Here is a 25,079-nt window from a genome sequence, read left to right as displayed (position 1 = left end):
CTTTTTCGTGTCAAGGACCCCCAAAATTATATGTTTTTGGCCGCGGACCCCCATCAAAATATTTTGTTCCAGGGACCCCCAGAAGCAAAGATTTGAGTTAAAAATGTTCGCTTTAAAAATATATATATTCAAAGATTTGCACACATTTTCACGATTTTTCAAAAATAGCAGATCTACAAGCTCGTAGCGCGGCACTCGGTGCCGCGCTATGAGCTTGTATATCTGCTATTTTTGAATAGCCCAAAGTGTAAAATAATGCTTTTTAGCTCAAATCTAAAAATGACACAGTTCCAGGTCTTAATGGGTTAATGTGTAAAAAAAAAAGAACACATGTGCAGAATGACCCGCCCCATACATCACACTATCCCAACCACTCTCTACGAGATGGGTGAAAAAACCTGTGCTTTTTACTCTGGATGGGAAACCCCCCACAATTTGATTATTATAAAATGATGCAAGGCCCCCATAGCACAAGGGGTTGAGGTAGAGAGAGCAAGAGCAAGAGCAAGACAGAGCTAGAGATAAGAGTGAACATTCCCCTTACTCTTCTCTCAGTAGTTCATAAACCTTGCTATTATCCATATTTCCTTCACTGTTTCAGTAGCACAACCAAGGGTGCAGTCTTGGTTGTTAGACTGTACATCCATTTACACATCCATTTGGTACGTGTAAAATACACACGGTGCGTAGCGGGAGAATAAATTAGCAGAAGTGTCTCAATTGACTTTTTGGGAAGACAATTAAATCTCAATGGGCTTTTTTGTAAGACCATTACATGAGCATAACAGTAGTCCAGACTACTTAAAATTAAAGCAGCCCAACCCAGCCACCGCCATTCCACACTGCAGAACTCCTAAATGTCCCAATGCATCTTTTGTATCCAGACTGAAACAGTTTTTGACCTGAACTGAACAGGCGGCTGTGTCATATATAGTGTAGCGTTTGTGGTCCCTCACAGCTGACTTGCTAACTCAGTGAAAGAAAGGGAGGAAACACTGACTGAAGTTGAACCGAAGACCCTGGTGTTATACTGCCCTAAAGGCTGGAACTGGGTTGGGAGGGGGTCCGAAAACAACAAAGCTCTGTCAAGGCTAATTGACTACACACACCCCCTGGGGGTAAAGACAGATGTTGTCAGGTTTTGCAAGAGAAAACAAGTGGCCAGGCCTACGAAAACAAGCCCAAAAGATGCAACTATAGGCCGCATGATCACACACACAGGGGGGTCCCCAGCAAAATGAGTTAATATAAGCATCAACATCAGTTTAACCACTTTGAAAAAAAGCATATTGAGCAGCAACAGCATAAGACTGTGGTTGTATTTGCCGGTTCCCAGGTTTGAATGGTTCTGTGTCAGTGTGAGTGTGCAGGGCGTTGCTGAACAGTGCTCGTGCGCAGCATACTGTACTTACTTACGCCGGGTAAATGAAGCTTAACCCATTAAGACCTGAGGCGATTCTTAAAAATGTTTTCTAAATAAAAAAAATAAAAAATCAAGATTTTTCAAAAATAGCAGATCTACAAGCTCATAGCGCGGCCGCGCTATGAGCTTTTAGATCTGCTATTTTTGAATAGCCAAAGAAATCTAAAGTGACAGAGATGAGTTCCAGGTCTTAAAGGAGAATTCCGGACAAATTAAGTGTTATCTTTGATGTCTCGTTACTCACCTACCGATGTGAAAAGTAGCGGTTTTTTTTTTCATATATTCCCCTGTCGTCATTTTTTAAACACCCTCCGTTGTTATAATGGGAGCGTGAGGGTTAGTGAAATTCGTCTATTATAACCGACGCAAAGTTGTTTTTTTCACTACTAGTATTCATAGTAGAGTCTCATGATAGTCAAACATGCGTTGAAACTATCTGCGAGGCTGCCGTCAATGGCGAACGATTTAACACTGGTTGCTTGTTTCTTCCAGAACCTGGCAACTCGTGTTGCCAGATTCTGGAAACAAGCAACCAGTGTTAAATCGTTCGCCATTAACGGCAGGCTCGCAGGAATTTTCAGCGCATGTTTGACTATCATGAGACTCTACAATGAATCGTAGTAGAGAAAAAAATAACATTGCGTCGGTTATAATAGACGAACTTCACTAACCCTCACGCTCCCATTATAACAACGGAGGGTGTTTAAAAAATGACGACAGGGGAATATATGAAAAAAAAGAACGCTACTTTTCACATCGGTAGGTGAGTAACGAGACATCAAAGATAACACTTAATTTGTCCGGAATTCTCCTTTAATGGGTTAAAACAAAAACAAAACTACTAAAAAAAAACTGTACGGTGGATTTCTCATCAATACTTACCTAGGATGAAGTTGATCAGGGAAAGGATGACTGATTTCTCCAGCCTGGTGCTCCAACTTTTTTCGGCACTCATGGTCCTTGTTCCCACGGTCCTTGGAAAGGTCCAAGTGCGCCCGAACAAGCCGTTGGTTCTCGGTTAGATATTCCTTGCGGAGCCTGTCGGTATAGACAACAAGGGGAAGATGACTCAGTCCGCAGTCATCAGATCGTCATTCTTATTGGGACGCTGCTAGGCTTCATGTGGTTAACAGAGGGCAGAATTCACACGGGAGATGTGGATCTGCTGTTTGCAGGTGTGTGGGTGAACCTGTTTATTTTTGTCTCTGAAAAGAATGCTGCATACAGTCAGTCACCTTGTATGGCATGACCACAATAGTCTGTCATTGCCCGTTTCACATTAGTACGGCGGTGCCACTCCACATTAAATAAATAACATGATTTATTATTATGAAAAAAATAATCAAATTAGCAAAGACAACCGCGTCAGTGGGGACATAAGAGACTCACTCACACACTCTCTCTCTCTCTCTCTCTCTGCGTGCCTACAAGGAAATCAAAGACAATGGCACATCCTTCAGGATGTGATCTAACCCCACGCCCCCCTTCCTGCTCAATTAAACCTCGGAACCGTCTGTAAAACATCCTGGCCAATGCTCCACTACAAGCTTCTCCCTCCTGGCGGAACTGCAGACTCACACGCATTTTCCACAGCAGTCTCTTCAGAATCCACCTCACCCCCTAGCACTCTCCTTGTATCCCTTCTTGTCACCTATTTTGATAGATGCTAGTTACACTATTCTTATATATGTAGATTGGTTACTTTGTTTTAAAAAAAAGAAAATAACCACAAATACTAAGAATGTTTTTAAAAATACATAATACTGTATATACATTCTACTGACTCACCTGTCAGTGAGTAGGAGGAATTTCAATGAACGCCTGTGTATTGTCTAGAAAACAATCTGTTGCTTCACATTATGCAAAGTAGCTTGCTGACAGCGGACCAGAAGTAGAAACCCCCCCCCATACCGTTTATCATCAATTTTTTCTTACATTTACAGAAGATAAATTATCCTCAAATGTCGAGCTAACTTAGGCTACCACTGGTTATCAAACAGTGTTATTTTTTCCACTTCTTTTTTTGTCATCTTGTTCAAATAGGGTTAATTGCGTTATTTCATTCAATATGGTTTAATTTTTGAGAGAGAGAACTGTGTATTGATCAGTACAGTAATACTGTTCAATTGCTTATAGACACAATTTGGTTTGGTGAGAGATCCAGTTGAACTAAAAGACAAGTCATTTTATGTTTGGTTGCACTCAGGTGTTGCGCTCTGAAAATCAATCTACAAGCGATCTACAAGCTCACAACGCGTCACGCAAGATTTAGTCGACTAAAATCTTATGATATTTAGTCGACTTAAACTAGACTAACAGTAAAACATTTCCGATGGCTAAAATATGACTAAAACTAAATGGAAATGTATTCACAGGACTGAAACTATATCAAAATTTGCTGTCAAAATCAACACTACTATACTGTCCTATCAAGGTCAAGCTGGTAAGAATGAAGTTCATTGTGGAATTCAACAGCATAAAAAAACAAATACAGTTTCTCTGTCCGGTCCTCAAAGCCCAAGAGGGGCTGAACCCTGAGCTATAAACTCTCCCTCCTTCTCCCACCGTGCCGTCCTTCCATGAGCCCCTAAACTCCTTTTTAGAGCAGTATTTAACCTCTGCAAACCAAACCCTAGAAAACTGTCCACAGCAGGGCAGTAACCCCCTGGCATGGGCAGGGCTTGCTTGTACAGGTAGTTTGGCCTCCTTCATCTCCTCAGGAGTAACACCTTCTGCTACTCAGATCAAAGAAAGGTTTCAGGGCAATGTCTCACAACAGTGTGGAAACGGAGCAAATGAAAACTTGCGTTCTAATTTAATTTCTGCACATTAATAAACAAATGAATTCGGTTCATGATATGAACCATAGAGGGAAAGGGAATGTGCCATAGTGGGAAAGGGAAAAACATACAGGCCTTCACATTGAAGGAACCACAACAAAAGGTAAAACATTAAAACAATCCTCACACACACACACACACACACACACACACACACACACACACACACACACACACACACACACACACACACACACACACACACACACACACACACACACACACACACACACACACACACACACACACACACACACACACACACACACACACACACACACCTTTTAAGTAGCAAAATTCCTGGAAAGTAATTCTGTCTGCGTAAATCAGGAAGGGATCCCATATGTCATGGAATTGCCTATCAAGAGCCTCTCAATGTGTATCTAATATAAGTTATAAAAAATGTCTCTTATCCATTGAGTATGGGAAGGCAGAATTGGCGATTTCCATCTCATAAGTATTAGGCGTCTTGCCAGCAGTGTTACAAAGGCTATCAGGTCTGCTTGAGATCTAGACAGAGGCAGTTGGGAAATACCAAACAGAGCGGTAATGGCATTAGGCTCAATGAGTGTCCCACTTAATTCTGTAAGAGTATTAAAAATCTCAGTCCAATATGTGCTCAAAGATCTGCATTCTAACATACTGGCACCCCAATACCATGAAATAAGTATTTGACAGTCAAATATCGCCACAACAAACCCGGGCAAGGTTGGCAGATGGCAAAAAAAAACTTGCTTCAGCAAGAAAGAAAACATGTAGGCCTCGATGCCAACGGATTTTGTTCCGGCTGCCGCTGTTGTGTTGTGCGGTTATGGTTTATTTGGGAGAACGGTTATTGCGCAGAATTATCAGTCAGAATAAAAAATGTAACGCCAGCTGTCATTAACCCATTAAGACCTGTAACTGTGTCATTTTTTGATTTGAGCTAAAAAAGCATTATTTTACACTTTGGGCTATTCAAAAATAGCAGATATACAAGCTCATAGCGCGGCACCGAGTGCCGCGCTACGAGCTTGTATATCTGCTATTTTTGAAAATTCGTGAAAATATGTGCAAATCTTTGAATATATATATTTTTAAAGCGAACATTTTTAACTCAAATCGTTGCTTCTGGGGGGTCCCTGGAACAAAATATTTTGATGGGGGTCCGCGGGCAAATATATATAATTTTGGGGGTCCTTGACATGAAAAAGTTTGAGCACCACTGATATAGAAACATACGTTTTTCAGAATACTGTTGAGATTTAGGAGACATGTAGAATCGGCTTCAGGTCTCAATGGGTTAAGCACGTTTAAAGTAAATCTGCACCTATAACAGGGATGGGCAATGATGGAGAGGGCCACTATATTTCCACACTCACTCCAGAGGGCCACATTGCATAATGCTGTCGGGCAGACACCTCTTATCTCTCCATTACTTCTTTCGTAAATTAATGCCATACTTCGCCATTCTATGTTACACAAAAGTAGCACAAATAGCAGATCTACAGGCTCAAAACGCGTCGCAGTGCGACGCGTTTTGAGCTTGTAGATCTGCTATTTTCGCTATTTTTGAATTGGAATCCAGTTTTTTTTGTTTTGCCATTTTTTTATTGGAATCCTGAAAAGTTAATTTTATTTAATTTCAAATGCATTTAGTTATACTTATGTTAACTTTATGAACTTAAATACAAATACATTGGACATAAAAAAAAGACAATATAATTGTAATACTAGTCATTACTGAAGTAAGTAAAGCGGGTCATGTTTGCATGTTTGGAACAGATATATCAGTGTTCCGCATTAATACCTGGAATTTTTAGTGTCATTTTTAGATTTGAGCTAAAAAGCATTATTTTACACTTTAGGCTATTCAAAAATAGCAGATATACAAGCTCATAGCGCGGCACCGAGTGCCGCGCTACGAGCTTGTATATCTGCTATTTTTGAAAAATCTTGAAAATGTGTGCAAATCTTTGAATATATATTTTTAAAGCGAACATTTTTAACTCAAATCGTTGCTTCTGGGGGGTCCCTGGAACAAAATATTTTGATGGGGGTCCGCGGCCAAATACATATCATTCTGGGGGTCCTTGACATGAAAAAGATTGAGCACCACTGATATAGAAACATACGTTTTTCAGAAAACTGTTGAGATTTAGGAGACATGTAGAATCGGCTTCAGGTCTCAATGGGTTAAGTGAAGGTGGGGGCCGCATGTGGCCCCCCGGGCCGCTAGTTGCCCATGTATGATCTAGAACGTCATGTATAAGGCTTTCATGCAAGTCTGTCGCTGACATGTTGCTGGGGTTGCTGTCCATGGTTCTGAAGTGTATGTTGCTGGTGGTTGCTGGACTGTTGTTATGTGTAGGGTGACTGGTCTCGTCCTCAAACAGCGTGTGTGATTATTATGTGTGTATTTTCTAAGAGCAGTGGTGGAAAAAGTACTCATATGTTGTACTTAAGTAAAAGTATCAATACTGCAATACTCCATTACAGGTAAAAGTCCGGAATTCAAAATTGACTTGAGTAAAAGTACAAAAGTATTGGCATAAGAATGTACTTCAAGTACCAAAAGTAAAAGTACTCATTATGCAGAAGGTCCCATTTCAAGTTTTCAAATGTATAAAAATGTATATAGGGCTCAAGCGGTTAATGTATGTTTTGTAATAATAATCAAAATCTACAAAGTAACTACAGTAGTAACTAAAGTTTTCAAATAATTGTAGTGGAGTAAAAGTGTGTGTGTGTGTGTGTGTGTGTGTGTGTGTGTGTGTGTGTGTGTGTGGGGGTGTGTGTGTGTGTGTGTGTGTGTGTGTTCCGATCGGCGTTAAACTTTGCATTCACACTCCCAGTGTGATCTCAGAGGCCTGCACTTTTCTATTCCTTAATTGGTTTAGAGGGTTTTCGTTTCCTTTTACGTCTGATTATTTTAGCATTTTATCACGATTATCTAATTTTCTGTGTGTGTAAAATGTTTATGTAACTAAATGTAACTACGGGTACAAATAGTGTAACCTGAACCTGTATTTCACAGAGCCCAGCCGATGCCAGGTTTTTGGATCCGATGCCAAACCCGATTTTGGAAGCTTTATTGGCTTTAACAAAGCCATTGTTAGAGGCTTTGCGGCCAAATAGTGTCTCGCAATACCATGAGGACTGACTGAAATGTAGGGATTCTCTGGAGCCGTAAGCTAAACAGGCCTGTTTCCAGACAGTCCCTGATTCCATGACCCCTTAGAATGACCTGTTATGAAAAATAATATAATAAAGACAATAATTCTACCATCGTCAGTGGTGGAAAAAGTACTCGAATGTTTTACTTAAGTAAAAGTATCAATGCTGCAATGTAGAAATACTCTGTTACAAGAAAAAGTCCAGAATTAAAACTTTACTTGAGTAAAAGTACAAAAGTATCAAAATATACTTAAAGTACCAAAAGTAAAGGTACGACAACGTTTGAAAATAGCAGGCTCACAACTCGCTCACAACGCGTCGCATTGTGAGCTTGTAGATCGGCTATTTTCAAATAGCCTAGGAATAAAATAGGACTAAAGTGGTTAATGTATGTTTTATAATATAATTAATATCTGAAAAGTAACTAGTAACTAAAATGTTCAAATAATTGTAGTGGAGTAAAAGTACAATATTTGCCCCTGAGATGTAGTGGAGTAGAAGTAAAAGTATTGGAAATTGAACATACTCAAGTAAAGGACAAATACCTCAAAATGTTACTTAACTCATTCAGTGCCACATGACGTCTAAGACGTCACGTGGCCTGAGCGCCCTGAGCGCCACGTGACGTCTGCTCCATTCACTCTTTGTTTAACTTTTTTACTGGAAAAGGCTGTATCTCGGCTCCTAAGCACTTTTTCTTTACAATGAATTTTGGCTGTGGCACTCGGAGCCAAACTGCCATAAATAAGCATGGCACAGTACTCAGAGGTAGGGTAAGTGATATTTTTGGGGATTTTTTTGTTTTGTTAAAAGGTTAAAGTACTATATTCTGATAGTAATCATTGCTACAGAGCGTTTGTTGGGTCACAGGGGTCTCTCCAGCTCTTTAGTAAACAGAATATAGTATATTTTCAGGTAGGTGACAAAGTTTAAGCCAATCAGGAGAGAGCACTGAAAATGCATTTTCTGTTTACTAAAGAGCTGGAGAGACCCCTGTGACCCAACAAACGCTCTGTAGCAATGAGTACTCTCAGAATATAGAGCTATTTAACACTTAATTTAACAAAAGCAAATCACTTACCCTACCTTTAAGTAATGAAAGATAGTGCGAGCGTGTGTCCGTGCGTGGCGCATTAGGATAAGGGCTTTGCTGAAAATGAGCCAACAACCCAGAAAAGCAGGCCTGGGTAAAGAGAGATGGGAAAGCTTTTCTTTAATCTTCTCCACACATCCTGACCACACAGCCAGATAAACGTGACAAGAAACATCTGTTTACACTCGGACATTTCAGCAGGGGTGGGCAGAATACTCAACCCCAGTACTTGAGTCAAAGTATAGATCACTCCTGGTGAGTTAATGCATGGGCCAATGGGTTCCCAAACTTTTCAGCCCACAAACCCAAAATAATGCGGCCATTGACTCGCGACCCCACCTAACGCTGGAGGTAATTTATGCACATAAACTTGCACGTTCTGTGCGCATTTATAATGTATTAAAATGGTAAAATGTACTATTTGTAATTTTTAGATGGTCTGGTTTCTCTCGTTCAACCATGGATTGATACATAGAGATCAAACGCCAACAGATTTGCACAGCAAAAAAACATGTGCTCTTTGGACCAAAGCTCATATAAGACCAAAGACGAGGAGACGACTTGCGTCTTGGCTTTGTGATCAATAAGTCATAAGAGGAGGAATAACAAGGCACCCTGCTGTGCCTTCAATAAATGGGCTTACGATTAAACACGTTTCATCTCCAAGTCTTCCTCAGCCCTTCTTAATCCAGACCGGGAACGCATCTGTCTCATTTTACGATTTATTTGGCTATTAAAAAATAGCAGATGTACAAGCTCATAGCGCGGCACTCTGTGCCGCGCTATGAGCTTGTAGATCTGCTATTTTTTGAAAAATCCTGAAAATGTGTGCAAATCTTTGTATATATACATGTTCAACTCAAAGCTTTGCTTCTGGTGGGTCCCTGGAGCAACATATTTTGAGATGGGGGTCCGCGGCCAAATACATATCATTTTGGGGGTCCTTGGCTTTTTTTCCTTTTTTTTTAAACAGCAGAAAAACAACAATCCTTTAACATGAAGGGAGTTAGTTGTTTTTTTGTTGTGGTCACGTGATTTCTGGGTGTGCTCTTCATCGGTGACTAATGATAATATCACAAAATAAATAATCTGTACATTGAAACTATACAAACTATAGGATGCCAGGTCTACAAATGAATCTGGCATCTGTCTACATAACACGCTATATTTACGGGCTGAGGTGGAGTCTGTAGAGGTGAGTCTTCAGATTAAGGCGGAAGATTGGGAGTGAGTCTGTTGCAGTTTTTCTCAAAATTTCTATCCCACGATTTTGTAACCCATTTTTTCACCCAGTGCCAATTGTCTATGTAATCCTGGGCGCTACACTCCCTCTGCCAGCCTAGGGAGAGCCTAGAGCCGAGCTCATGCCTCCTTCAAATGCATGAGAGCTAGCAAGCCGCTTCTTATCACCTGACAGGGGGGAGGTTCCCTGGTTAGACGTAGCGCGTGGAAGGAACACGTTATTCCAACCAGTTCCTTTCCCCTCCATCAGGCTGACCAGGGGGAGGCAGTATAGAGACCAGGATTACTGCATGTTTTTGTGAGGGTACCTACCCTAGGAGACATGGGGAGAACATATTGCAAACTCCACACAGAAAGGCCCTATCGCCAACCCCACCTGGGGTATGGGCACCGATCACGCGGAGGAGAGAACACGCCCCACAGCGCCCACAGCGTCCCCGGCGGGAATCGAACCCAGGACCTTCTAGCTGTGAGGCGACAGTGCTAGAGTCTGCGCCACCGTGCCCCCCCCCCCCCCCCCTGCTGCAGTTCTAATTGCAAACAGGAACATAATCCAAGGACGGCACCGCTGCACCTCAGCATCAGCCTGGCAACCCGCCACAGCTGGGGCATGGGCCTCCAATAAGGCAAATGAGAGATTAATCATTCATCTTCATTAATCATTAATTAAGTTGAACTAGTCAAGCCTGGCCTGGGGAAGAGTTCATTTAGCTGCTTTCTCCGCTGTTGCAGGTGCCTTCTCTCAAATTGGATCGGAGCCTTCATTTATGAGATAAAGATCGGTTGATCTGTAATTGGGAGCAGGCAACCGTGCAATTGAAGGGGCCTCAATGGAGGTGATTTACAGTAATGTGCGGATATGAGAGTGGTGGAAATAAATACTGTGTTACAAGTAAAAGGCTTGCCTTGTATTTAAATGTAATGTAATTAATGTAAAATTTCACAAATTTGTACAAATTCGAATCTCGCCACTAAAAATAACACTAAAACAAAAATAGAAAATAGACTAAAACTAAGGCATTTGAATACATTGAAAAAAAATGAGCCGAGATTGAAAACATGAAGTCAAAACGAAATCAAAACAAATGAAAAATGCAAAACTATAATAACCTTGCAGTGGAGTTCTATGATGAATTGAATAGGACGTTATCCTTTTAGCCTAAATGTCTGACTGTACCTCATGCTGTTTACATTTCTGTCTAATAAAGCATTCAATCAATCAATCAATCAATCAATACATTTTCTCCACAGTGTCGTCCAGTGGTGGAAAGTAACTAAGTACATTTACTAAAGTACTGTACTTAAGTAAAATGTTTAGGTACTTTTACTTTACTGGAGTATTTCCAATTTTCAATACTTTATACTTCTACTCCACTACATAGGCAAATATTATACTTTTACTCCACTACAATTATTTGAAAACTTTAGTTACTAGTTACTTTGTAGATTTGAATTATTATTACAAAACATTAACCACTTCAGCCCTATGTACATTTCGGCCATTTATAAGTTATGAAATTGGACATTCTGCATAATGACTACTTTCCACTTTTAGTACTTTAAGTACATTTCCATACCAATACTTCTGTACTTTTACTCAAGTAAATTTGGAATTCCTGACTTTTACTTGTAACAGAGTATGTATCTACAATGCAGTTTTTACTTGTGGAGTACTAATGGAGTACTGTTTCCACCACTGGTGTCGTCCTGGTATTGGACTTCCCTGATGCACAGCGTGGATGCACCAAAAGAGCATAAATAAGCTGATGTAAGTAGACCACAAACTAAGAGTTGGAGGGAGCTCGCGCATGAGAGTGTAAAGCATACAGAACGGAGATGAAAGACTTCCGTGGATTCCTCCACAGCATGACCCAAGCGTCAACAAATTAGACCTGCTGCAGCCAAATAACAAGAACATTCAAGTCTTTCAATATGAAACTCCGATGCTGATGAGGCAACACTCTCTTGAAGTGGCGATTTAAAATCTGTGATTTAACCCATTTAGACCGGGATATAAATCGGTGTCATTTTTTGATTTCCTTGCCTATTCAAAAATAGCAGATCTACAAGCTCGTAGCGCGGCACTGCGCAGCTATTTGAAAAATAGGGAAAATGTGTGCTGTAATGGCCTGACGAAAATAGAAGAAACTAAAATACTCCTAATTTCTACTACCTTCGTTAGTTTCAGCAAAACCTATAAACCCTATGAATTTAAACCCAATAAGTGTAACTGTGCCGTTGCACCCCATTTAGCTCAGCGCTGCGCTGAGAAGTTTTCAGACCAAATGTAGCTGTGAAACTATTAACCTCTCTGCACTAGGAAACACACTCTAAAATGCCTATTTCTATTTATAGTAACCTCAGTTGCATATTCTCTCACTCACCAAAGTGTCCGCTGATAAGATCGAGAAGCTCGTATGAAGAAATCCTCTTAAGACTTCTCTCGTAGAAAAGGGTTTTTATTTAACACTCAAGCTAATACAGGCTTTTAGCAAAAATACAAATATATGTATGAAAAGGCAGATTTTCTGATAAGACAGACAACAGACCCCTAAGCTCTATCTCCTCATTTCCTAAATCTAAGGTGCCTGGCACAGACAGAAAAATATCCCCACAATCCAACTTAATTCAACCAAGATACGGGCAATGCCATGAATTCTTGTTTGAATGTCAAATCTGGATAATATTCCTCAATTCCTGCGAATTACACGGTCAATGACAAACACATCCCCAGACCAGATCTGGAAATAATCTATCATTTCCCATGCAAGAAGGCTACCTAAGATTAGGCGACCCAGCAATCGGTAATGCTAGGAGCTGACAAAATTCTCTGTTTATTCAACCAGATTATGGGCAATGCCAAGGTCCCAGTCGAATACAGCAGAATCCACTATCGCTCCCCGCAACCTCATTGCAGTGTGGCCACCAAAAGGAACTAATCAGAGAGAGCTAAAATAGGAGATGCTCCGCACAAGGCTATGTCCGTCGCCAGGTAAAAGCAACAAACAAGTGACACCTCGCACAAGCTTCTCTACCAAACCCCCCCAGAACAGAGATATACAGCAGTATTTATACAATTTTGGCTCCATCCAACACACCAAATATGGGATCGCCTCCCTCCGGGTGAGATCATTTTTTTTTTTTTACTTTTAAAATTTTTATCCCACGATTTTTGTAACCCTATTTTTTACACCCAGTGCCAATTGTCTATGTAATCCTGGGCACTACCTTCCCTCTGCCAACCTAGGGAGGCCAGGGCCGAGCTCATGCCTCCTTCAATGCATGAGAGCCTACTGACCTTCTTGTCACCTGACAGGGGACAGTTTCCCTGGTTGGACGTAGCGCGTGGAAGGAACACGTTATTCCAACCAGTTCCCTTCCCCTCCATCAGGCGCCCCGGCTGGCCAGGGGGAGGCAGTATAGTGACCAGGATTACTGCATGTTTTTGTGAGGGTACCTACCCTAGGAGACACGGGGAGAACATGCAAACTCCACACAGAAAGGCCCTTTCGCCAACCCCACCTAGGGTATGGGCACTGATGACGCGGAGGAGAGAACACGCCCCCAGCGCCCACAGCGTCCCCTGCGGGAATCGAACCCAGGACCTTCTAGCTGTGAGGCGACAGCACTACCGACTCTGCCACCGTGCCCCCTCTGGGTGAGATCATTTCAGTAGCTAAACCTTATATGGTGCTGGTTAGATTATTTCAATAGCCAAACCTAATATGTTTTTTCCTTCTACCAGTTAAAACATTTCAGCTGTTGCCAGGGCAAGTTGGTCATGTGAGCAAAAAGTACAGTTCGTAGCAGGTCATTGCAAAAGAGGAAGTTGTGGCTGTGTTGTGACTGGTAGCATCAAGGAGCAGAGCTGGTGTCAACAGCAGCCGTGACCTGATTGGCCGCCCAACGCCTCCGTTGTCGCCCCCCGCGCTTGTTCCTCTTCTTGAGCAGAGAGTGTTGCTGGGCAAGGTCACCCAGCTGCTGCGGGGTCAACAAAGGCCGCGGAATGACAAGGCCATATCTTAGCCCCACCATGTCAGTGCAAATCTTTGAATATATATATACATTTTTAAAGCAAACGTAACTCAAATCTTTGCTTCTGGTGATTATACCAAAGTCTTCCAAATCCTAAAAGGTTTCTGAAAAACGTATTTTCCTTGACCCAGAAGCAAAGATTTGAAAAATATTTGCACAAATGGTCAAGATTGTTCAAAAATAGCAGATCTACAAGCTCATAGCGTGGCACAGAGTGCCGCGCTATGAGCATGTATATCTGCTATTTTTTAATAGCCCAAAGTATAAAATATAGATAAAGTGGTTACACAGATGCGTTTCCTCCGGTTTGAATGGGTTAAAACATCATGGCAAAAGTTCTTGATATGAAAGACGGTTGAAAAGTTTAAGACATGGAAATAAATAACTTCCACAAGGGGATAGAGGCCTGACCGATGCCAGATTTTTGGATCCGATCAAAATTGTGAAGTGTCCAAGCACCCATTACAATACATTTAACTTCACTTGCATTTTAAAAAATAGCTAATCTACAAGCTCACAATGCCTCGCAAACTAACCTTTTTGTGAATATTTTCGCCTTTAACTCTCTGACATCCACATGTTTTAAAATACGAAATGACAAATGTCATTTTCTGTCAGGGCTGGTATGGTAGACTTCTCAAAGTAGGGACGAAAAATGTATAGAAAATTGTTCAATTTCAGAAACATTGGCTGCATAATTACATAATACATCTTATCTATTTTAGATTAGCTATATGAATGACATTGTACATGATGGATGGACACTATAGCAGGAAAATGGAATGAGATTTTCACCCTCAGGCTCAGTGTAGCAAACGTTGATGAAATGCACAATAAATGTGACGCTTAACCCTTTAAGACCGGGAACGCATCTGTGTCGTTTTAAAGATTTATTTGGCTATTAAAAAATAGCAGATACAGATATATATGCAGATACAAGCTCATAGCGCGGCACAGAGTGACGCGCTATGAGCTTGTAGATCTGCTATTTTTGGAAAACACAAATCGTTAAAGTATGTGCAAATCTTTGAATATATACATTTTTAACTGAAATCTTTGCTTCTGGGGGGGGGGTCCTTGACATGAAAAAGGTTGAGATATTATAGCAACATAAGTTAAAAAAAATTAAAAAAAGAAAGAAAATAAAACTGTTAGGATTTAGAAGACATTTGTAGAATCCCCAGAAGCAAAGATTTGAGTTTAAAAAGTTAGTTTGCTTTAAAAAAAAATATATATATATATTATATATATATATATATATATATATATATATATATATATATATATATATATATATATATATATATATATATATATATATATTATTTTTTTTTTATTTTATTTTTTTTTAAAGCAAACTAACTTTTTAAACTCAAATATATTATATATATATATATATATATATATATATATATATATATATATATATATATATATATATATATATATATATATTCAAATATTTGCACCAAACGTTCAAGATTTTTCAAAAATAGCAGATCTACAAGCTCATAGCAAAGCACTCTGTGCCGAGCTTGTAGATCTGGTATTCTTGAATAGCCAAAGCATAAAATAATGGTTATAAGCTAAATATCTAAAATGACACAGTATGCGTTCCCGGATTGAATGGGATAAAGCACCACTTCACCCATTTTCAATCCATCTTCATAATCCATATCCTCACTAATGCTCTTTATAAGATAAGATGGCACCATTTTCTGTCTACTCTGTCTGTGTCTCAGAGCCAGAGGACACCCCATTTGGATTCTATCAATGCATTAAATGGGAAAGTATCACATTTTATCAGACCATTGAATGGGCAAAGTAGGCGACATACTGACCTACACCATTCATCGGGTGTTATGAGGACACACTGACCTACCGACAGAGATGACTTTAAAAGTTCAGTTTCGGTTTCGGACCATGACAGAGGCGCGCAGTCTCAGGCGAACTGGAGCCACTTTGCGACTTTCGATTGAGCCTACTCAGCGCCGTTCGAGTTATGTACCGATATAGGCACAGAATCGTAAATCATGTTGTGGGGACTGCTCTGCCTCCGAGTAGGTCAGCATCTCCTGATTACGCCCAATGAATGCTCTGATAAATCGCGGGTAGGTCAGTATGTCACCTACTCGCCCATTCAATGGTCTGATAAGACGTGATAATGTCCAATTCAATGCATTGATAGCATTCGAAGCCGGTGCAGAGGAGGGCTGTGGACAGTTCAGAAACCTAGTCTACCGGTTACATCATCACGATGGTAGGCAGGTTTGGTAAACGATTTTAAACTTTTTTTTGTGTTATAAATGCAAGAACAATGGCTTCTGTTTCAGCGTGTTAACTTTTCCAGGAAGAGCAAGGCTACAAATTATATTAGCTTGGAATACCCATTGATGACGTCATTGGTAGGCAGTTTTCTGAGCTGTCGATAGCCAACCAATGAGACGCAGAGACAGTAGATGAAAATTGTGCCTTCTTATAATGAGAAATTATAGTGGGGAGTGGGGACCAAATATATGAAGGTATATGGTTGAAATTGGGTGAAGTTCTCCTTTAATCCATTAAGACCGGGAAAGCATAGTGTCATTTTAAAATGTCTTTGGCTATTCAAAAATAGCAGATATACAAGCTCATAGCGCGGCACCGAGGCACTCGGTGCCGCGCTATGAGCTTGTAGATCTGCTATTTTTGAAAATGTGTGCAAATCTTTGAATATGTATTTTTTAAGGCGAACATTTGTAAAATATTTTTTTCCAAAGATTTGAGTTACAAATTAAAAAATACAAATATTCAAAGATTTGCACACATTGTCACGAGATTTTTTTTCTAAAATGGCAGATCTACAAGCTCATTGAGTGCCTCTGAGGTGTAGTGGAGTAGAAGTAAAAGTATTGAAAATTGGAAATACTCCAGTGAAGTATCTCAAAATTGTACTTAAGTACAGTACTTGGGTACATGTACTTAGTTACTTTACACCAGTGCAAGTAAGATGAGGCTTTACGCTTTAAAGGGGAAATCCACCCATTTTCAATATTTAACTATGTCATTAATATAGCATAAAGGAGTTGTGTGGAAATAAGAAAAAATTAAAAAAAAAAATAACATTGCAAAAAAAATTAACATTGCAAAAAAATTAACATTGCAAATTACACTGTGATGACTCATCATGGTGTAATTTGCAATGTTAATTTTTTTGCAATGTTAAATTTTTTTGCAATGTTATTTTTTTTTTTAATTTTTTCTTATTTCCACACAACTCCTTTATGCTATATTAATGACATAGTTAAATATTGAAAATGGGTGGATTTCCCCTTTAAGTCACGTCAGACACAGTAGGAACTAGGACAGATCAGAGACATGATAAGGAGAGCGTGAAGGGGATTGTCTTGCTCAGCATTAGCATTTCACTTGCATTCCTGGGCTTTGTAGCCTAGCAATGTCTCTTTACCATGACTGAATGAAATATGGATCGTCTGGAGTCCTATGACTAGACAAACGTGCGCAGCGTGTAGCTTACTCTACAGCGGGGACACGGTATTTTAACCCATTCAAACCCGGGAACGCATCTGTGTGACCACTTAAACCATTATTTTATACTTTGGCTATTAAAAAATAGCAAATCTACAAGCTCTTGGGCTTGTAGATCTGCTATTTTTTTTATTGTGATAATTTGGTGCAAATCTTTGAAAATATATATTTTTTAAAGCGAACATTTTTAATTCAAATCTTTGCTTCTGGGGATTCTGCAAATGTGTTATAAAACTTTTTTTTTGGAAAAAGAAATGATGTTATAATATCAGTGGTTCAGTGGACCACCCAAAAAGAAATTGTCCGGGGACCGCCAGAAGCAAAGATCTGAGTTAAAAATTTATACATTCAAATATTTGCACACATTTTCACGATACATTTTTCTCAAAAATAGCAGATCTACAAGCTCAAAGCGCGGCACTCAGTGTCGCGCTATGAGCTTGTATATCTGCTATTTTTGAATAGCCAAAGAAATCTTAAAATGACACAGATGTGTTCCCGGTCTTAATGGGTTAATTACCTGGGGAAATCATTATTGACTATTTATTAAGCACTGCTTGTGAGCCTGAGGGTGCCCGGCCGGTACCTACGCTCAGCAGTACCTACGTGATCGCCACCTATGGTGTGACTCATCGTTTAATTTCCACTCTATCAAGGGTCTATTACTCATGATTACATTTGAGGCATTTATACAGCAAAGCAATACAGTGAAGAGTGCCAGTACATCTCCGAGCAAGGACCGCACATGGACCCCATCGACACTGCACGTGTCGAAAAAAAAACGCTCAACGACAGCTGCACTGCCTCAGGTGGCTGAAGACATTCGGCATGAGCCCCCGCAACCTCACAATAGACTTACCTTTAAATACATTTTTAACTGAAATCTTTGCTTCTGGGGGGGGGGGGGTCCTTGACATGAAAAGGTTTGAGAACCACTGATATTATAGCAACATAAGTAACACAAAAAAAAGAAAGAAAGAAAAGAAAATGTTAGGATTTAGAAGACATTTTGTAGAATGTTATTGTTTGCTTAAAATATATATATATATTCAAATATTTGCACCAAACGTTCAAGATTTTTTCAGAAAATCTACAAGCTACAAATCTACAAGCTCACAGCGTGGCACTCGGTGCCGCGCTATGAGCATGTAGATCTGGTATTTTTGAATAGCCAAAGTATACAATAATGGTTATAGCTAAATATCTAAAATGACAGCATGCGTTCCCAGATTGAATGGGTCAAAGCACCACTTCACCCATTTTCAATCCATCTTCATAATCCATATCCTCACTAATGCTCTTTAAAGATAAGATGGCACCATTTTCTGTCTACTCGGTCGGTGTCTCAGAGGACACCCCATTTGGATGCTATCAATGCACTGAATGGGAAATGATCACGTTTTATCAGACCATTGAATGGGCGAAGTAGACGACATACTGACCAGACCCTTATCAGGGTGTTAAAAACAGAATAGTACAGCTAGAAGAGGAGATATACAAGATTAATAAAAAAAAGGGAGAAAAAAAGGAATGCTATAACTAAAACAAAAAGTTAGTTAGACTTGTAAACTGTTAACTAAAAAACTGTGCAGGGTTCTGGAGTTTGTACAACAGTGTCATTTTTCACGTTTGTGGCGTCGGGCAGATGTGAAAGCGCCATGGTGAAAAAGCAGCATACTGTATGTTATCAATGCACTCCCACTGAATGGGAAATGATCACGTTTCACACTGTAAGTGTCCCAACAGTTCAGCGGTGCCCACTGCCCAAATAGGTTGACATAACTCAGACATTTGGCTCAGAAACTAAGTGGCTAAAGTATCAACTGGACATTACCACATAGCCAATACAAGTAGCACTTGCAATCTAATCCCAAGCATGAACTTTATGCTTCTGTGTTTGTATGTATTTGTATTTTGTGTGTATTCAATTGAGCATTATTATCAGTAGAAATCAAGTAATCAAGCTGAGAAATAATGAATAATTGGACACACGCAAAAGGAATCGACGGCCCCTCTCCCTACCAAAAGCTTACATAATGAGCAATGTAAAAGCTTTGTTTCTACAGAAAACAGAAACCTGGGGGCGCCCGCTGGCCTAGCGGTCCAGGAGCATACCACATATGCTGGTAATCCAGCTTGACAGTGTGTCGCGGGTTCGACTGCCGATCCCTTCGACTCACCCCCCCCCCCATCTCTCTCCCTAAATCCTGTCAGCCCAATCAATAAAGGCAGAAAAAGCCAAAAAAAAATATTTTAAAAGAAACAGAAACCCTTAACTCTTTCAGTGCCAATGAAATAAAAAAATTATTGCGAACTTTGCCAGATTTTTTTTTTGTTTTTTCAAAGAAAATAAAAAGTGCTTAGGAAGCGAGATACAGCCTTTTTCAGTTTTAGGTTAAACAAAGAGTGGATGGAGCTGCAAATCTTCAGATAATGATATCTTGGGTTCTGAACACTTTTTTCAGAACTTACCTTAGAACTCAAGTTCTAAGGTAATTGTAATTATAAGTGTGTGTGTGTGTGTGTGTGTGTGTGTGTGTGTGTGTGTGTGTGTGTGTGTGTGTGTGTGTGTGTGTGTGTGTGTGTGTGTGTGTGTGTGTGTGTGTGTGTGCGTGTGTGTGCAGGGACGTGCACAGATAGACTCTAGGTGGTGCTAGAGCACCTGCCCTTTGCCCTCTTGACCAGAAGTGCCCTTTTGAAAAAAATATTTTTTTATTTTTATTTTTTTTCAGTTTACAGCAGGGGTCTTCAACAGGGGGTCCGGGACCCCTACGGGGTCCTCAGAGTTACTACAGGGGGTCCGACAAATCTTTATGTGATATGATTTTTCTTTTTACCATAACCACTCGAAACCTAGCATCCCTTTTCTGAGGAGAACTTTAGCCAAAAATAGCAGATCTACAAGCTCACAACGCCTCGCGCTGCGAGGCGTTGTGGGATTGTAGATCGGCAATTTTTCGATTTTTTTTTTGGCAAAGAGGTATAGGTGTAGAGGGAAAAAAGAGCAGACCAAGTAAACAAAAAAAAAGGTATAATTTACTTGAGCACCTGCCCCTCAAAATGTCTGTGCACGCCACTGTGTGTGTGTGTGTGTGTGTGTGTGTGTGTGTGTGTGTGTGTGTGTGTGTGTGTGTGTGTGTGTGTGTGTGTGTGTGTGTGTGTGTGTGTGTGTGTGTGTGTGTGTGTGTGAGAGTGTGTGTGCGTGAATGATGTGTGAGCTATACAACACACAGACAGCTATTTGGCCCGGCCTAAACCGAGAATACACAGCAGCAGAATACCTGAGCACAGACAGATCCAAAACCAAGGAAATCCTAGACTATCGTACAGACTCAGTGAGCACAGCCTCGTGATCGAGAAAGGCCACCAGGCTCAGTGAACATAGCCTGGCATTGGCCAGACGGATAACATGGATTCACTCTCACGTTCCTCCCCGGTATCAGTCTGGACTTTGGCCCATAGGGAGCGAGTATGAGAAATCAGAAAAAGATTGTGATGCTTTTCACTGTTGTACAGACAGTTGAAACGCAGTCACTGATTGGCCCGATCATTTTCTGATTTCTCATACTCGCTCCCTATGGGCAGAAGTCCAGACTGATACCGGGGAGGAACGTGAGAGTGAATCCACGTTATCAGTCTGGCCAATGCCAGGCTACAGTTTTTTTCGTTTTCACTTTCTGTTTTCAATTTCTGTAGAGTTTTGGTTCGTTTTTAAAGAAGGTTTGGTAGTTCCGTTTATTATTATTATTATTATTAATCTTTTTTAAAGGATTAGTTTAAGAACAAAACAAAAGGAGGAAACGCTGCGTGGAACAGCGGCTCTCTAGGTGCTCTCTCTCTAGGTGCTCTTTGGTGGAACAGGTACAGTAGGTACTGTACATATGACAAGTCCAAGAAGTACTGCTTGTGCTTTGTTCCCAAGAGGTGGGCAGACTTGCAAGGGAAAGAAATGAAAATAATAACAATGTTTTTTTTAGAGCAAGGCAACATTTTGACTAACTGTCTTGGGTCTTCATCGGACCCTGATGAATACCTAAGAGGTTGACACGAGATCAACCGGACCATCTCGCCCCCTCAGTCAAGATGGATGTGATAATTAATATCAATAATAGCCTGTCTTAATTAAGTGCGCTCTTGCCTGCCTTGGAAAAACTGACCAAAAAAGAAAGATTTTTTAACCTTACAACATTAGATAGGTGGGCTGCCCGTCTATTTGCTCCTAGTCCATCACGGACAGGCAGCCAATCACCACTGTGTCCAATCTGTCCATTCATTGGAGGGGGGCTCGCCCCTAGGCATGTAAGTTAGTTAGTTTATTTATCTCGTCATGATATAAAAAAAAAACATAAAAAAACATTTGAACAGTTGAATATTGTCTACAACTTTTGGCTGAAAAGGTTTGGGCTGAAGCCGAAGCTTATTATGCCCACCTTATTAATATTTAAATGAATTGTCACAAAAGAGCAAAAGAGAAGAGAGAGTCTGCCTTTGACTTTATGGGGCCATCATCTGCCAGGTACAGCATAAAAGGGGCACAGAGAGCAGCTTACCAGCATTCGTGTACTTGACTACAAGTACATATGTTGTTAAGAAAGAGCTGGTCAGTGGTGTTGTGTGTACCGGGAGGGACTGATAGACAGACATGACAAGGACTTCAGCTGCTGTCGGTAAAAAGAAGGACCTCGTGGATTTGTGTCCACCACAAGTGTTTTTTTTTACTTTACATACTGTACTGTAGCATGCTGTTTTGTTGTTGGTAAGTGATATTTAACCCATTGTTCTTTAAACCCCAAAACACAACACAACAATAAGGTCAAAAGTACAATTTAAAAGTGTATTTGACAAAAATCCCCCTCCCCCCTCATCACTAGGCTACTTTTGACCTCAGGACTATTTTGACAAAAACTCTTATATCATAGGCTACTTTGGACCTTGTTGTTGTGTTGTGCTTGGAGGTTTAAAGAGTGGGTTAAATATCACTTATCAACAACAAAGCAGCATGCTACAGTATGTAAAGTTAAAAAACACTTGTGGTGGACACGAATCCTAATTCAGGTGCCCACTCGTCCAGGTGCCCAGCTATCTCCACCCCAAAATGCCCACTCATCCAGGTGCCCACATGTCCCTCGTGCCCAGGTGGCTTTGGTGCCCAGTTTTCCCTAGTGCCCAGTTGGTTTTGGTGCCCAGTTGTCCCTAGTTCCCAGATGCCCACCTGTCCTGTTACCCTTGGTACTATAGTTTCCACCACTAACTCAGCATAAACATTCTAAATGGGTCCAAGAGTATACTATCTCCTAATGCGATGTTGACAGGAAACTAACTCATCCCAGATGTTCTCCATCTGTCGCAATGCAACACTAATTAACTAATTACAAGGTCATAGACGCTACAAAAAACAAACAAACAAACAAAAACCCTACCTGATTTATAGTTGCGGTGTCTCAATCTACAAGCTCACTACAACAAGCCACGATGTGCAATAAACAACCAAGCTATTAAATGAGGCTTAACGGGTATGAATTGGTCAAAAGTATAAATGTGTGAACAAACTTACCTGAAGGGATGACGTTGATCAGTAAAAGTAGGACTGATTTCTCCAGCCTGGTGCGGAAAACTTTCCCTTCTTCACTCATGGTCCATTTGGTCCGTTACTATAAATAACTCTATGGTTCCGACGGGCTTTGGAAACAAGCTGTAGGTTCTCAGTCAGATATTCCTTGCTGAGCCTGTCAGTGTCATGACTTCTATGATAGTCAGTAGAACAACGACCAATACAGACAGCTGCCAGTCCGCCGTCAGGTCATATTAACTCAGATATCAGAGGCTGAATGAAGGAAACACGAACAGGTTCTCTATATCCTCTGTGTCCTGCTTTCTATCTGCTATCCGTCTCTCCTCTGTTCTCTGTGTGTCCCTGGTAGAGAGACACTACGACTAGCAGACTCTGTGTTTGCGTGTCTCTCACACACCCTTCTCTCTCTCTCTCTCTCTCTCTCTCTCTCTCTCTCTCTCTCTCTCTCTCTCTCTCTCTCTCTCTCTCTCTCGCGCGCACGCACACCGCGCGCAGACTCTATGCGTGGTGGTGCGCACAGCACTAAAGCCTGTGCGTGCATGTGTACATGTCGTTAAAGATATTTTCTTCCACAGTCACACGCAGGTGCGTTCGTTTTTGGATTTTGGCTGTGCTACAGAACGTTCGGCTACGTTGTTGTTCTCTGAGTGAAGACACTATCTCTCCACCTAGTCCGGGAGTCATGGGGCTTAACGTGGTTTCGTCGGTTAAAGTTTTTTTCTCAACTGATTCTTGCTGCTGGGGGTCCCCTCTTAAGGATTCAAGAGGGTGCCCAGTGAAATCCCTTGAGCATTTTTTATTATTAACCCCTTAATGCCCAAAACACAAAAAATGCACCCAAAATAGACTTCTATGGTATTTCATGCAAAATACTTCATCTAATTGCTTTCTACAGTGTGTATCCATGTAAGTGGATGTGTACAGTGCATTAGATTTAATATTTGTAAACTTTTAAATATTAACCCCTTCATTCCCAGAACAACTTAATCTTTAAACTGTGATATTGTGAAATAGAACATGCACAGAAATCAAATCAAATGCATCAGATCTGCTTTCTACTAAGTCTAATAGTGGAACTGGTCATGTTTCCTTTTGGATGAATGCATATTAACCCTTTGAGGCCAACCATCTTTTAGTCATTAACCCTTAAATGCCCAAAACAAAAAACGTTTTTTATGGCATTTTATGCAAAAATATTGATTTAGCGCATCAAATTGGAATATGTGTTTGTATGGGCCACGGTCCTGGGCATGGTCCCTACCTACTAGATGGCACCAGTCGGCCCTTCTCCCTGGCTCTCCCCTTCACAGGGCAAGGGCCAGGGAGCCCAGTGCCTCACGGCACAGTGCCGGGTGCACACTCGCCCGCTCTACCCGCCCCGGGAGCCACCGTCCCTGGGTAGGAGGTGGTCCATGGACCCCCGATGTGGACCAGGGACCGGGGACGGCGCCGCCTTGTGGACTCCGGCGGTATTGCGCCCCGCGGCCACCACAGGCCTATCCAGGCTTGTGGATCTGCTCTTTTTCGACCGCAGGACTTTGTCCTTTTTCCAGACCCACGGCTGGGGACCCCCAGGGAACCCCGGGGAGGCCTCGACCCGGCCCAGGGAGCCCCCAAGCTGGGTACTCGCTCCAGTCCGGGGGACCCACGCCTCCGGGGGACACCCGGCTCTCCAGGCGGTCCCGTGGACCCACTCTTAAGAACCCCTCGGCGGGCGTTAACCCTCGTAGGGTCTTCGTGTTTTAGTCACACCCAGGGCCTTCGGGTCACTTTGACCCGAAGGCCCTGTGTGAAAATTTTCATTTTCATGAAAATGAAAATTTTCATTTTCATATCACATGTTTAGTACAGTAAATAAGGCAAATAGAAGAAGTTTCATAGAGAACAAAAAATGTTTACATACTTTTAATTCATGTTGAAAATGTTAAACCGGGTCAAAAGGACCCGAGGACCCTACGAGGGTTAAGTGAAGTGGCAGGCCGCGGCCAAAGCACCGCGTGGACCTGGTGGTACAAACGGCGACGAGCGCCCATGGGACTATTATGGACTTAGCGCGTTGGACCCGGCACACCGGCCGGTCCCGCGGACCCACTCTTAAGCACCCCTCGGCGGGCGTTAAGTGGAGTGGCAGGCCGCGGCCAAAGCACCACGTGGACCTGGTGGTACAAACGGCCTGGCGCGCCCATGGGA

At 41.3% G+C, this 25,079-nt stretch overlaps 1 protein-coding gene across 2 annotated transcripts in view; it reads right to left on the bottom strand.

The window, feature by feature from the left end:
* LOC308089996 (relaxin receptor 2-like) overlaps window positions 1-23,266 on the bottom strand; it is a 231,202-nt gene extending 207,936 nt beyond the window's left edge. The window contains exons 1-2 of one of the 2 annotated variants that reach the window (XM_080435012.1): window positions 22,872-23,266; window positions 2,306-2,461 (exon numbers count right to left, since the gene is read on the bottom strand). In XM_080435012.1, coding sequence (XP_080291138.1) covers window positions 2,306-2,378 — 73 coding nt within the window. In that variant the 5' untranslated portion in view covers window positions 2,379-2,461; window positions 22,872-23,266. The remainder of the gene's footprint in view (window positions 1-2,305; window positions 2,462-22,871) is intronic. The other variant, XM_080435011.1, reaches the window with a different exon arrangement.
* Window positions 23,267-25,079: the final 1,813 nt, after the last annotated feature.

The sequence above is a fragment of the Gymnoscopelus braueri genome (genome assembly GCF_963280865.1).
Source record: "Gymnoscopelus braueri genome assembly, chromosome: 8".
Lineage (NCBI taxonomy): Eukaryota > Metazoa > Chordata > Actinopteri > Myctophiformes > Myctophidae > Gymnoscopelus > Gymnoscopelus braueri.
Note: the sequence above shows the minus strand (reverse complement) of the source record. Positions and strands in the feature narration are given on the sequence as shown.